Below are 12,503 nucleotides of genomic sequence, written 5' to 3'. Positions count from 1 at the left end.
AGCGCTCCGGGCCGGGCTGGCCGCCGGGCGGACCCGGGGCCCATGTTCACGCCTGCCGCGCCGCGCCCGCACCCGTTCCCCCGTAGCCGCGCGCCGCAAACCCGGACTCGCGCCAGGCCTGCTTCCAGAACTCGGTCTGCAAATGCACTGCGGAGCCCCGCCGGGACGGGGAAGGGTCTGCGTTCCACCCCGGGACTGCGCAGGCCGCCAGTTCCGCCCCGTGCGCCTGGGGCGGCCGGCACCAGGGTTGGAGAGGACGACCCTGAGACCGAGAAGCCTAGGGTTGGCCCGGGACACCCTCCCTCGGCCTCTGTCCCAGTTCCCTTTCCCCCGGCTCCTTCTTTAGGGCCCCTCTGCCCCTCCCTTGTCCTGGGACCCCCTCCACGGCTTCCCCTCCCCCGGGGTCTCCCCTCCGGGCCCCTGCCCCAGGTCCAGCGCCTGGGTGCCCCGGGGTGTCGTGGTTCCGCAGCGCCCCCGCTCAGGGCGCCGGCGGCTCCCTAGCACTGCGGGGAGGAAGTCCCCGGGCGCGCGCAGGAAGCCGGTCAGGCTGGGCCGAGGAGACGCGGGACGTGGAGGGCGGCGCCCGGTTCGGGACCTCCCTGTGCGCCTGGGGGTGGCCAGCACCAGGGTTGGGAAAGGTGACTCCGCTTGAGGTCGCTGGGGAAACAGCCGGTTGCGTGCGACCCCGCCACGGCGCCTTGCAGCCAGTTCACATGGAAAGAACCGGCACCCCAGAGCGGGGCTCCCCAGGCGCAGCAGCTGGCCGCGGGGGTGGGACAGTGGGGCGTGGATCCCCGCCCTGATCCCCGGCGCCTTCAGCCGAGTAAAATCTCCCAACTTCCTGAAGCGCTTGCGCGTCCCACCCGGCTCGGGACCGTAACCGCCCCATGGGCTACCCGTGGCCGTGACCTTGGCTCCAAGCCGGGCCCGGCCACTTTCAGCCCGGCTTGCTGCGGTCGACCAGGCCCAGCAGCCGGGCGGCGGGGTTGTCCTGACAACCCGGACGCCGCCCGCCTTGCCTGGCCCTGACCAGCGCCGTGGCCGCTGCCCCAGGCGCCGCCGTGACTGTCGGAGCCGCCGTCCGCCTCGCCCTCCCGCGGCCGCGCTGCGCAGACACGGCTGAGCGCGCCTCACTGCCTCGATTTTACAGGCGTTTAAGGACGGAGGCCCGAAGAGTAGAGGCGCGCGCCAGGCATCAGGGGCCCTGGGGAACGCAGCGAGCGTCAGTCCTCTGGGTGGTGCGGACCTCCCGCAGGCCTGGCCTCACCCACCGTGAGAACCCCACCCGCAGGCCTCGGGGACTGCCCCGCCCGGAAGGGCCTGTCCTCTGACCTACCCGCCGGCGCTTGCAGCCTCGGGAGGAGGTGGGCGGGGCCGACTGGTGCAGGAATACCAGGCAGCAAGGACCCCTCCCCCACGTCCCAGGTAGCACCTGAGGGGGAGGGGGAGGGGCCAGGGGCAGAGCCATCGGCACAACAGTTGCACCTGAATTCAGGTGCCGGGTGAGAAGCTCTTCGCACCCGAGGTCCCTGCTGGGAACAGGGGACAACCCGGCAGACCCTTCCCAGGCCGGCAGAGTGGGGCGTCAGCATGTGTAGGGGCTGTGGGTGGAGGGGCTCTGCCAAGACTGCAAGGGGAGGGGATGCTTGAGTGAGGCTGAAGCCGGCAGTCACCCAAGGGGCACCCCACCAGTGCAGGGCTGGGAAGCACGGGTCTGTCGGGTGGGGAGGGCTGAAGTGGTGGGTGTGGGGGGGTAGGAGGGGAGTGGCTCAGAAAGATCTGGGGTGTTACGTGCATAGGGGGCTTCACGGGCAACACCCAGGCTCCAGCCTGTCACCAGTTGGAGGAGCAGTTTGGGGAGGGGGTGACAATACATCCAGGGACTCGCTGAGCTTTGAGGGGGCAGGTGGAGTCAGGGCAGAAGTGGGATGGGCAGTGGATGAGGTTACCTGGTATGTGTGCCAGGGCAGAGTTCCCCAAACCCTACCCTGCAGCTCCCGCCGTTCCCAGGGCCCCACCAGACGGACTCTTTGTGCCCCGCCCTGCTTTCGCCCTGCCCCATGTGATACGTGCTATCTCTTCCTCACATGAACTTGGACACCATTTTTAAAGCCCCGTTGTCTACAAGAAAACCAGTTACCGTAGTTGCCGTGGAGTCGACTCTGATTCATGGTGACCCCACGTGTGTCAGAACAGAGCTGTGCTCTGTCGGGTTTTCAGTGGCTGATTTTCTGGAAGTAGATGGCCAGGCTTTTCTTCTGAGGCGCCTCTGGGCGGACCCACACCACCAGCCTTCTGGTGAGCCGCAGAGCGTGTTAGTCATGTTTGCCGCCCGGGGACTCCCTCTCTGTAGGATACCTGTTGCTGTTGAGTCGATTTGGACTCATAGCAGCCCTACAGGACAGGGTAGAATTGCCCCATAGGGTTTCCAAGGCTATGAATCTTTACAGTAGCAGACTCGAACCACCAACCTTTCAGTTAGCAGCCAAGCGCTTAACCACCGCACCACCAGGCCTCCTTCTGTATGGGGTAGAAGGTGAATAAGGGGTCAGCTGGACCCAGCCCAGCCCCACCCACCTGCCCCTGCCGGCTTCCCCCAGCAACTGCTGGTTTCTAGGAGGCCGGGGAGTTTCTGCAGTGCCTGATTAACATGCATCAGGCTTGATGAGCTGGGGTGTGGAGGGCCTGGGTACCTCTCCCCACTGGCCCTCTTGGCCCCACCCCCACCCCCTTCTGACTGGGCCAGGGGTGGTGCCTGTTCTGGGCTCACTCTGAGTATATCTCTCAAAGGACCGCTCTGCAAATCTGGTTCCAAGGCCGCCCCATACCCTCCGTCCTGGGAAGAATTGCCCGGCTGCCGCGGGCTGCGGGGCATGGCCCCGTCTGAGCTGACTGTGGGTTGCCTGGCTGAATCTAGAAAGGGGATCAGGAGGGACCCTGGCCAGGGCCAACATGGCTGGGGGTGGAGAAGGGCTTCCTCCCTGATCTTGGGCTTGGTCCCAGGAAACTGTCCAAACCAAGCCCTTAAAGCCTCCGGCCCCCTGGGCCACACCACAGCCATGTGAAGCTTACTGAATGCTGACCCTGTGCTTGGCCTGGTCTGGGGGTGCTTTTCTAGCTGCAAAACACCCCACAGCAGTGAGCAGGGCTGGCCAGGCCCGGGACAGGCTGGCTGGCAGACGGGTGGAGGGAGACACGATAGAAATGACAGTCATGTGGCTTGTTGATGGTCTTCTCTTTCCTTTAATGCAGCTTAAACCCTTTACAGCCTCGAAAAAAGCAACATTAAATTTATTAAAAAACAATAGGCTGTCTGTGAAATAAGTCATAATAACATCAAATCCCAGTATCCCCCTCCAGCACACAAGATGACACCTAAGAAAGAAAACGTGCTCAACCAACTCCTCGTGCCTGAAGATGTTTCCGTCAGTACAGCCGATGCTTCGTCATTAGTATTGGTAACCAGTTTCAGAGTCTTAATATTTTGTGTTAAAAAATATATTCTGAGGCTGTGATGTGGGTGAGTGAAGTGAAAGGTTTCCAGTGAAAGTTGTGAACTGATCATCTTTGTTCAAGTTCAATACCAGTTTTCTTTTCATTACTTCATCCTGGAGCTTTTTGGCCTTTGGGGAGAAGAGGGGAGAAAAGTCAGGAAGGACCACAGGACTCGAAGGTCAGCTCCTGCTGGGCAGACACATCTGATGGGGGACAGTCTCTGCACCTGGACCCCGTGTGTGGGGGTGGCGGCGCCCACTTCCTCCTGCACTGTCGCTCAGGCTGCGTCACGGTGCCCATCCCCCACCTCTGCAGCGACAGTGGCGGCCTCGGTTCAGTTCCACACACGGCCTGCTGGGCTTGCCTGACCCCCCTGTGAGGACAGTGACCCTCGGGGTAGACCCGTGGGGATCATCTGGTGGCCCCCAACATGGCCCACCCTGGGTGCTGCACTATGGTGTCTGCATAAACATCAGGCTGGTGAGCGAGTGCGGAGCCCCAGGCTGGCCCTGCTGACTCACCTGAGCCCGGCACCACCCACAGCTACCTGAGAGGTAGGCGGGGCCACGCTGCCACTCTGCCAGGACACAGAGCCTGGAAGCAGGTGCAGGCTTTCTGTTCCAACCACCCCCCTACCCCCCAGCCAACACCCCGGACCACAAAAAGGGACCTGAGTGAGGCACTGCCGCCCTCAGATGGGAACGGGTCCCCAGCAGCCTCGGACATGGTGAAGGGGAAGCCGCAGGGCGCTGGTTTCGACGGTGCCCAGGGGTGGGGGCCCGGGTCCTCCGCTCTCCCTTCCCCACTGTCCCTCCATTCCCATGCCCCCCACCCCCCAGGTATATCTCTTGAGGGCATAACCTGGGCCTCACTCCAACCCAGGCGCTCCGGGACTCTAGAAACGCCCCCTCTGCCTTAACAAAGACGTATCACGATTGTGGGGTACGGCAACAGTCTGCATTTACATGCCTGTAGCTGGATAAACATCACCGCCGCCAATCCAAGAAGTGTTCGTGGATTTTACATTTTTTCCCACAGAAATGTGTACTCCTCGTGGTATTGGCTGCCTCCTTCTTAAAAATGCCACTTGTTTTCTCTGTCACTGTCATTAAATCCTCCCAGACTGTAAGCCCCTCTCATCCCCACATGGCTGAATCCTTAGACTACTTGTGTCCCCTGGGGAGACTGCTTGGGCCCCACCCTCACAGCCGAAATCCTGGAGGCCCTTGGGCCCCACATGGGGTCAAGCTCGTTTTCATGGAACCCTCACTGTCCCTTTTCTTGGTCTACTCCCTTGTTTGGGTAGAAGGCATTCCACAGAGCTTCCAGAGAAAAGGTGCATGGGAAGCAAAATGCCTGAAAATGGCTTGTTCTACCTCACACGCCCTCGCCCTCGTGAAAACGCCTCATTCTACCTCTCATGCCTTCCTGAGAACACTTCATTGTACCTCACTGAGCCTCATTCTACTTCACACGCCCGTGTGAAAACGGCTCATCCTACCTCACACGCACCTCATTGTTCCTCACTGAGCCTCATTCTACCTCACACGCCTTCGTGAAAACGCCTCATTGTTCCTCACACACCCTCGTGAAAACACATTGTACCTCAGTGAGCCTCATTCTACCTCACATGCCCGTGTGAAAACGCCTTGTTCCACCTCACATGCCGTCATGAAACCACCTCATTGTGCCTCACGAGCCCTCGCCCTCGTGAATATGCCTCATTGTACCTCACCCCTCACCGCCCTCGTGAAGACGCCTCATTGTACCTCACCCCTCACCGCCCTCGTGAAAACGCCGCATTGTACCTCACAACCCGGACTGAGTAGAGTCCCCAGACTTTCCGGCCCCTGGCTTCTGTCTTCCCTTGAGTTGCCACTGAGAAGTCCAATTCCACTCTTCTTTCCTGATCCCTGTGTGGCCCATCTTCTCCCCTGCATCTCCTAGGATCTCTGCCTCCTGACTCACGATGCTGAGTCATGGGTTGGGCACTCCTGGGCCTTTCCAGTCTGGAAACACCTCCTTCTGGAAAGCTCTCTTGTGTTGTCTCTATTCATCCCCCTCTAACTAGGGTCTCCTTTTTGGAACAGCTGCCCTCACCCCTCAAGGGAGAGAGGAGTCGGGTAAATGGATGGATGACAGCAGTAGGGTCTCTGTGCAGGTACCCCACTTGCAGCCCAAGAGAGGGGGCCTGTAGTGGGTAGTGGGGCAGGAAGCAGGTGCTAATCAGTGTCTGGGAGTCATGGTGCCATCAGCCCAAGGAGAGAAGACAGTGAAAATCCAGCCCCCATTCCCCACGAGGGTGCCCATGAGCACTCCACACACAGGCTCTGTGGAGGTGTGGATTCATGTGAACAGTCCCCTCCCAGTGCAGAGAACTGGGCGCAGTGGCCTTGCACCAAGGCCCCGCCTCAGGCCTCAGCAGTGGCACAAGCCCCTCCGTGAGCATAGAAGCGCCCCCCACACACCTGGAGGGCACTGAGGCCCCTCTGCTGTTAACAACCTGGAGGACACTCACCACCTCCAGGTCCCGCATGGCTGCCTGCAGCTCCTCCAGCGGTGCTGCCCCTCCAAAGAGCTTCCTTCTCTCGTGAATTTGCTGAATGTGCTGCTTGATCTTCTCCTCCAGGTCCCCGCCCAGGGGGGCCCTGTGGGCGAAGGCAGAGGGAGAGGGGTTTACACAGGGAATCTAGTCTGGCAAGTTCTTGTCCAGCAGAGCTGAAGACGCTGCCTTCTCCCCAGACCAACGGTGGCCCTAGAGACCCTGGTGCCACGGCAGGAGTGTGTCAGCCACCCCCGGGCCCTTCAAGGACCTTGCTCCCCAGATGCCAGTGGCAGGACGCCCCGTGGCCCATCCCCTCCAGGTGAACTCACGTGCGCTGGGCCTACCCTCCCCCAATTCTTCACTAATTTGAAGGCTTCGAACACAGACGCACTCTTAAAAACTTCTAAATTCATTTACGATTTTACACACTTAAGACGGCACATTTTGAGCCACATGAAGGAGAACAGCAAGTTTTTGTTTTCATATGAAATACATGGTTTTAATAAATTCTGAAACAGAGGAGCAGGAAATTCGATTACATTAAAATTTTAAACACATCAGTCCTGCCAGTACTGGGGCCGGGACTTTAGGATTGGTATTCTTTGGTTTTAAACATAACGGCCTGGGACGCTACGGCTGGTCACCAAAAGGTCGGCAGTTCGAATCCACCAGGTGCTCCCTGGATTCTCTATGGGGCAGTTCTGCTCTGTTCTACAGGGTCGCCATGAGTCAGAATTCACTCAACAGCAACGAGTTTGGTTTGTTTCTTTTGGGGGGCCTGGGACATTAGACAGAGACTACTGCTCAGGTCCCATGTGTGCTGCCGAGAGGCAGCCGTCTGCCTGCAGTCACAGGTTATAGGGGGAGCTGTGGAGGCCAGCGATACCTAACCAGAACCCAGTTCTGACCCCCCACTCCTACCCCTAGAAGCCTGCCCCGCCCCAGCAGCCGGGTTTGGTTTTGCTGGAAAGGCAGCATGGCCTCCTCCACCCTCAGAATGCAGGCCTCAACGAGAGGTGTGTGTTTTCCAAGCTTCCAGACCCCAAATTCTAGAATCGTGGACACTGGGCAGCGTCAATGTGGTGGGCACTTGTGGTCTGCCTGGGTTCTAGAAGCCAGGGAGGACCCTTCAGGGTTCCTGGAGGATGGCACAAAACTCGAGTGCTGCCAGTCTTCACTCAGCCGTTTCCACGTAGCTGTGACGTAAGTTGATCTGAGGGTCATCAGGGAGGGCTGCGTCCTCCAGGCACAGAACGCGCCCTCTGCTGCACGTCCTCAGCCCCAACACCCTGCCCAGGCCTCCTGATTGCAGTGGCCTCCAGCACGCGGAAGCGGCTGTGAGCAGTGCGTCAGGCTGCAGGCTGAGTGGCCACGGGCGTCCAGGGCCAGGTCCTCCCAGGATTGGTCTGCTGCGGGGGGGTCACCACCATGTTCCTGTTCTTCAGAGCCCGTGGAGGCCGCTTGGTGCCTCCTGCTGGCCGCAGCTCACAGCACAGTTCTCGTTGCTGCTGTGACGAGGCGTCCCCAACCCCCCTTAAATGTCCCCCCTGGGAAGACACCTCGTGGGGCAGGTTCTCCTTTGTCCCTGTGATCACGAAATCCCCCAGCCTCACTTGCTGCCCACCTGCCCGCCCACCTGCTTTGCCGGCTGACCCACCAGCTGCCCTCCTACCCGCCCGCCTGCTTTGCCGGCTGACCCACCAGCTGCCCTCCTACCCGCCTATTTTCTGCCTCTCCTCTCCACTAGTGCTCCCCTCCTGCCTTCCAGCCCCGCTGCATCTGCCCTGGCTGTGCTGCCCCTCCTCCACCTGCTCCCCCCTCACCTCCGTGCCCACCATGTCCTCTTCCCTCCCTGCACCTGCCTAGTGTCTGCTCACGGCTCCTCCCAGCTGCCAGGCACCCCGCTCTGGAGGCACCCCTTGGCCCACCCTCACACCCTCTCACCTGGGCCGGTTCTCCTTGGGCTCTGCCCATCTGCACTGCCTTGCTCTGGTCACTGTACGCAGCTCCTGCTCCCTCCCAGCACTCCTGCTCCACCATCCCCCTGCCCTGTCGCCTGGCCCCACGCCGTCCATTGGAGCCCTGTCGCCCTCACTCAGCACTGCTAAAAGTCCCGAGCCCTGGCCAGCCGACCTCATGCACCTCCTGGATTCTGGCAGCGGTGCAGTGAATTACTTAACGTGGCCCTTCTAGTTATTTATGGTTTTGTGACTCCCACAAAATGATTGGGTGGGACTATGCAAATAAGGTGCTTGTGGCCTACCAAGGGGATTGGACAGCTTGCTAACAATGCAAATAAGGTGCATGGAACCCTTGTGGGGGTAGGACCATGCAGATAAGGTGTATGGAACCTTACAAGGGGATTAGTCAGTTGTGCCATCCCTCTAGGCTTAAAATGAGCCAATCCCAGAAGGGGGGAGGGGACTTCACTACCATCAAGAAAGAAGATCCAGGAGCAGAGAGTGTCCTGGGGACCCAGGGTCCCTGAGCTGAGAAACTCCTAGACCCAGGAGACAGAGAGAGCTGTAACACAGGAGATGGCCTGAGATGGCGAGAAGCGGCAGCAAGCATGACAGAGTCCAGCAGCAGAGAAATGGTGGCAGCAGAACCAGATCATCGAGAGATGGCATGGTGTGCTTCCCGGCCCACAGAGCAAAGCAGCTATAGCGGGTGTGTTGACCCAGGAGCGAGAGAGCTGAGTGCCTTTGGGCCAAGGCTTATTGGCAAAGTGGGATGCCTCTGGCCACTTACTGGGGGGAGCTAAAGAGCTTTGTAACACTTGCCCAAACAGGGCAGAGGCTGGGCCAAGGGGCCGAGAGGCCTGCCTTTGGGTATGGCTGAGAAGCTGTCCTGATTGAAGAACTGTATCCTGAGTCATCCCTGATCCTGAAATGTAACCTGTTGCTTCCCTAATAAACCCCATAACTATCAGTATGGTCTGTGAGTTCTGTGTGGCCATTGCAATGAATTATTGACCCTAGCAGAAAGAAGAGTGCCATGGGAGGGACAGCTGGTGTCAGAACTGGTGGAGGTAGGTTTGACCTCCACCTCATAGGAATGGGCCTTGGGCTGATGCTGATGGTGATTCTCTCCCTCTTCCCCCTCCTGAAGTTCTACGAGGTCTGACGCCACCACACCATTTTTCACGCCGGCCATCTCTTACGCTCGCTGCCCCGGCCTCGCTGCCCCGGCCCTGCCCCTCTTGGCTGCTCTCTGCTCTGCAGTCAGGACCACCCTTCCACGTCGACGTTCATTCATCAGTGTCACGTGGGGCCCCAGCCGTGGCCCTGCCCGGCCTGCTGGGCCCTCAGAGCTCCCATGGACATCCACACCCTCTCTCCTCTCTGGGCTGGTGGTGCTGTGGCCTGGAATGACCTGGAATGGCCCGGAACGCTCCCTCTTCTCCCCAGCCACGGCTGACCACGCCCTCCTCCTCAGCTCACGGGGTTGGACGGCACATCCCCAACGCCTGGCGAAGATGCTGCCTCCTGACCCTGAGGCCCCTCGAGTCTGAGCCCAGGGGACCGCACCCCATGCCTGCTTCCCCTGCAGTGCTGCACCCCGGGGGCTTGCAGACGTCAGGGCGGGATAGGCCACCAGGGTCAGGGAGTGACACCTCCAGGGTCCACCCTTGGTCAGGGGGCCCCTCTGTGGAGGCCCGTGGACATGCCTGCTCCACTCTGCCCCCTTGTTCTCATACCCTTCGTGGCAGGGCCCTCCCCGTCCCACTTCCTCTCTCCTCTGGCCGCCCCTAGACAACTGCCCACACCCAAGTCCTGGTCTTGGATGGACGGCCGAAGACAGAGCCCCAGGCTGGGATCTGGAGCTGGGTCACTGCATGCTGGACTGCCTGGGGTGGGAGTGGAGACAGGTGTAGCCCAGAACATGGAGTATCTCACCTGGGCACAGGTAGGGGAGAGCCCTGCCGACGTCACAGCCTCTGTGTGGCAGATGTGTGATGACATCAAACAGAGGGGACTGGGCCTTGAGGCAGGAGAGAGGCGGGCACGGGGCAGATCACTGACCCCAGGGCGCTGTGACACACAGGCCTCATGTCTCAGGAGAGAGGCAGGCACGGGGCAGATCACTGACCCCAGGGCGCTGTGACACACAGGCCCCATGTCTCAGGAGAGAGGCGGGCACGGGGCAGGTCACTGACCCCAGGGCGCTGTGACACACAGGCCCCATGTCTCAGAAGCCACCCTGCACGCACACATGGGTGTCGTCATGGCGGCCGAGTGCCAGAGGGGCCTGAGCACACAGCCAGAGCGGTGAGCTCCTGGGAGAGCTGGCAGAGGAGTGGGTTGGAACCGAGAACGTCTGGGGAGAGGGACATGGGGCAGCTGAGGCAGCTGACCACTGTGCCTCACGCCAATGCCTGGAGCACCCCGCGGGGAGGCTTACACCAGTCCAGACGGTGCAGGGGATGCAGCTGGTCAGCTGCGTGAGCCTCTGTGGGCAGTGACCATCTTTCTGCTCACCACGTTACCCCAGCCCCACATGGCAGGGCCGAGCCCTGTCACCCGTTTACCCCGGCCCTGCACGGTGGGACCAAGCCCTGTTGTTACCCAGGTACCCTTGGCCCCGCACAGTGGGACGAAGCCCTGTTGTTACCCCGTTATCCCTGGCCCCAGATGGCGGGACCAAGCCCTGTTGCTACCCAGGTACCCTCGGCCCCTGCACAGCGGGACGAAGCCCTGTTGTTACCCAGTTACTCCCGGCCCCACACGGTGGGACCAAGCCCTGGAGGAATCAGATGAATATCTCGGTGACCAACCTCGCTTGTGATGACTTCTCTTTGCTTTGTTTCGCTCTTCCTGGTGGATTCATGGGTAATTTCTCATTATCGATTCGATCCATGGCAAAGGGAGCTTCTGATGCTACCTAGGAAAATACAAGATGTTTTCAGGAGCCCGAGGAAGCAGAGCTTCCACACCTGCCCGTGTGAGAGGGCTTTCACGCATGGCAACGTCAGTGACGTCGGTGACTTTCACGGCATGCGCACGTGCGGATACCTCACTGACAAAGCGAGGAAAGCAGGACACGCTGACACTGGGAAAACCTCGTCATCAGTCCACTGGTCTTGGATCAATGACAGAATGAGTGGGCACAAATACACTTAGAGAACTTACGAGGAATAGTTGAGGGTTGTTTTTCGGATAAAGACCACTGACCACTGCAACTGAATACCGTTAAAGTTCCCTTCCGCTCCGTTAACTGTCCCCGCTCCTCCCCGAAACATAAGCAGCAGCCACTCGACTGTCTGAACATGGATCCCACAGGTTCAGGGGCCGAAGAGACCAGATGGCAAATGCAAAACGTGTCAACACCCACTTCTATTTTCAAGTATCTCTTAAATGATATTTTCTGAAACCTTCTCACGGCAGTGCTGTCTGGCTAAGCCTGATGTTTACGGGTTTTTACTGGACATGCAAGTGGCACTGGGAGTCGAGTGTGCTGATGGGCTGGCAAAGGGCCACAGAGGAAGAGAATATGCTGGAGGCTCATCTCTTTTCTGGAAGCTCTCTGTAAGAATCACAGAGTGTTTACGTTTATTTTGGAAAGCACACCCGATTCCTTAAAGCTTCAGAGTCACAACAGTTTCAGTACTGTCTCTAGTGAGAAATCCTGGTTTAGATAAGTCGACTCCAACTCCTGGCAACCCCAGGAGTAGTGTCAGAGTAGAAATGTGCTCCATAGGGTTTTCCCAGGCTGATCTTTCAGAAGTAGATTGCCAGGTCTTTTTTCTGAGGCACCTCGAGGTGGAACGGAACCTCCAACCTTTCGTTGGCTGCCAAGCACGTTAACTGTTGAACACTTGTGAACTGCTTGACACTTGTTCCTTGCTGTCGAGTCCGCCCTGACTCATGGTGATCACATGTACAACAGAACAAAATGGAGCACCATCCCCAGTTGGCTGTGGATTGGACCACTGTGATTCACAGGGTTTTCACTGGATGATTATAGGAAGTAGATCCCCAGGCCTTTCTTCCTAGTCTTGGTCTGGAAGCACCACCAAAACCTGTTCAGCATCACAGCAACACGCAAGCCTCCACTGACAGACGGGTGGTGGTCGTGCGTGAGGTGTGTTCATGGGGAATTGAACCCAGGTCTCCTGTGTGGGAGGCGATAACTCTACCACCAAACCACCACTGTCCTGCCTGATACTTAGAACCAAACCCTGTCGCTGTCGAGTCGATTCTGACCCATAGTGGCCCTATAGGACAGAGTAGAATCGCCCTATAGGGTTTCCAAGGAACAGCAGGTGGATTTGAACTGCCAGCCTTTTGGTTAGCAGCCGAACGCTTAACCACTCTGCCACCTGATACTTGTTGTTTTTGTTAGGTGCTGTTGAGTTGGTTCCAACTCATACGACCCCATGCACCACGGGACAAAACCCTGCCCGGTCCTGCGCCATGCTCACAATCATTGTTATGCTTGAGCCCACTGTTGCAGCCACTGT

At 59.1% G+C, this 12,503-nt stretch overlaps 1 protein-coding gene across 1 annotated transcript in view; it reads right to left on the bottom strand.

Moving 5' to 3' along the window:
- Positions 1–342: 342 nt before the first annotated feature.
- LRRC27 (leucine rich repeat containing 27) overlaps positions 343–12,503 on the bottom strand; it is a 43,132-nt gene continuing 30,971 nt past the window's right edge. Inside the window, 6 exon segments of the mRNA XM_012555126.2 lie at positions 343–1,204; positions 1,337–1,432; positions 2,829–2,913; positions 3,464–3,623; positions 6,014–6,143; positions 10,818–10,924. Of these exon segments, the coding sequence (XP_012410580.2) occupies positions 343–1,204; positions 1,337–1,432; positions 2,829–2,913; positions 3,464–3,623; positions 6,014–6,143; positions 10,818–10,924 (1,440 nt within the window).

The sequence above is a fragment of the Trichechus manatus genome, unplaced genomic scaffold (assembly GCF_000243295.1).
Source record: "Trichechus manatus latirostris isolate Lorelei unplaced genomic scaffold, TriManLat1.0 scaffold00031, whole genome shotgun sequence".
Lineage (NCBI taxonomy): Eukaryota > Metazoa > Chordata > Mammalia > Sirenia > Trichechidae > Trichechus > Trichechus manatus.
The sequence above is the reverse complement of the archived record's forward strand: the minus strand, read 5'-3'. Positions and strand labels throughout refer to the sequence as shown.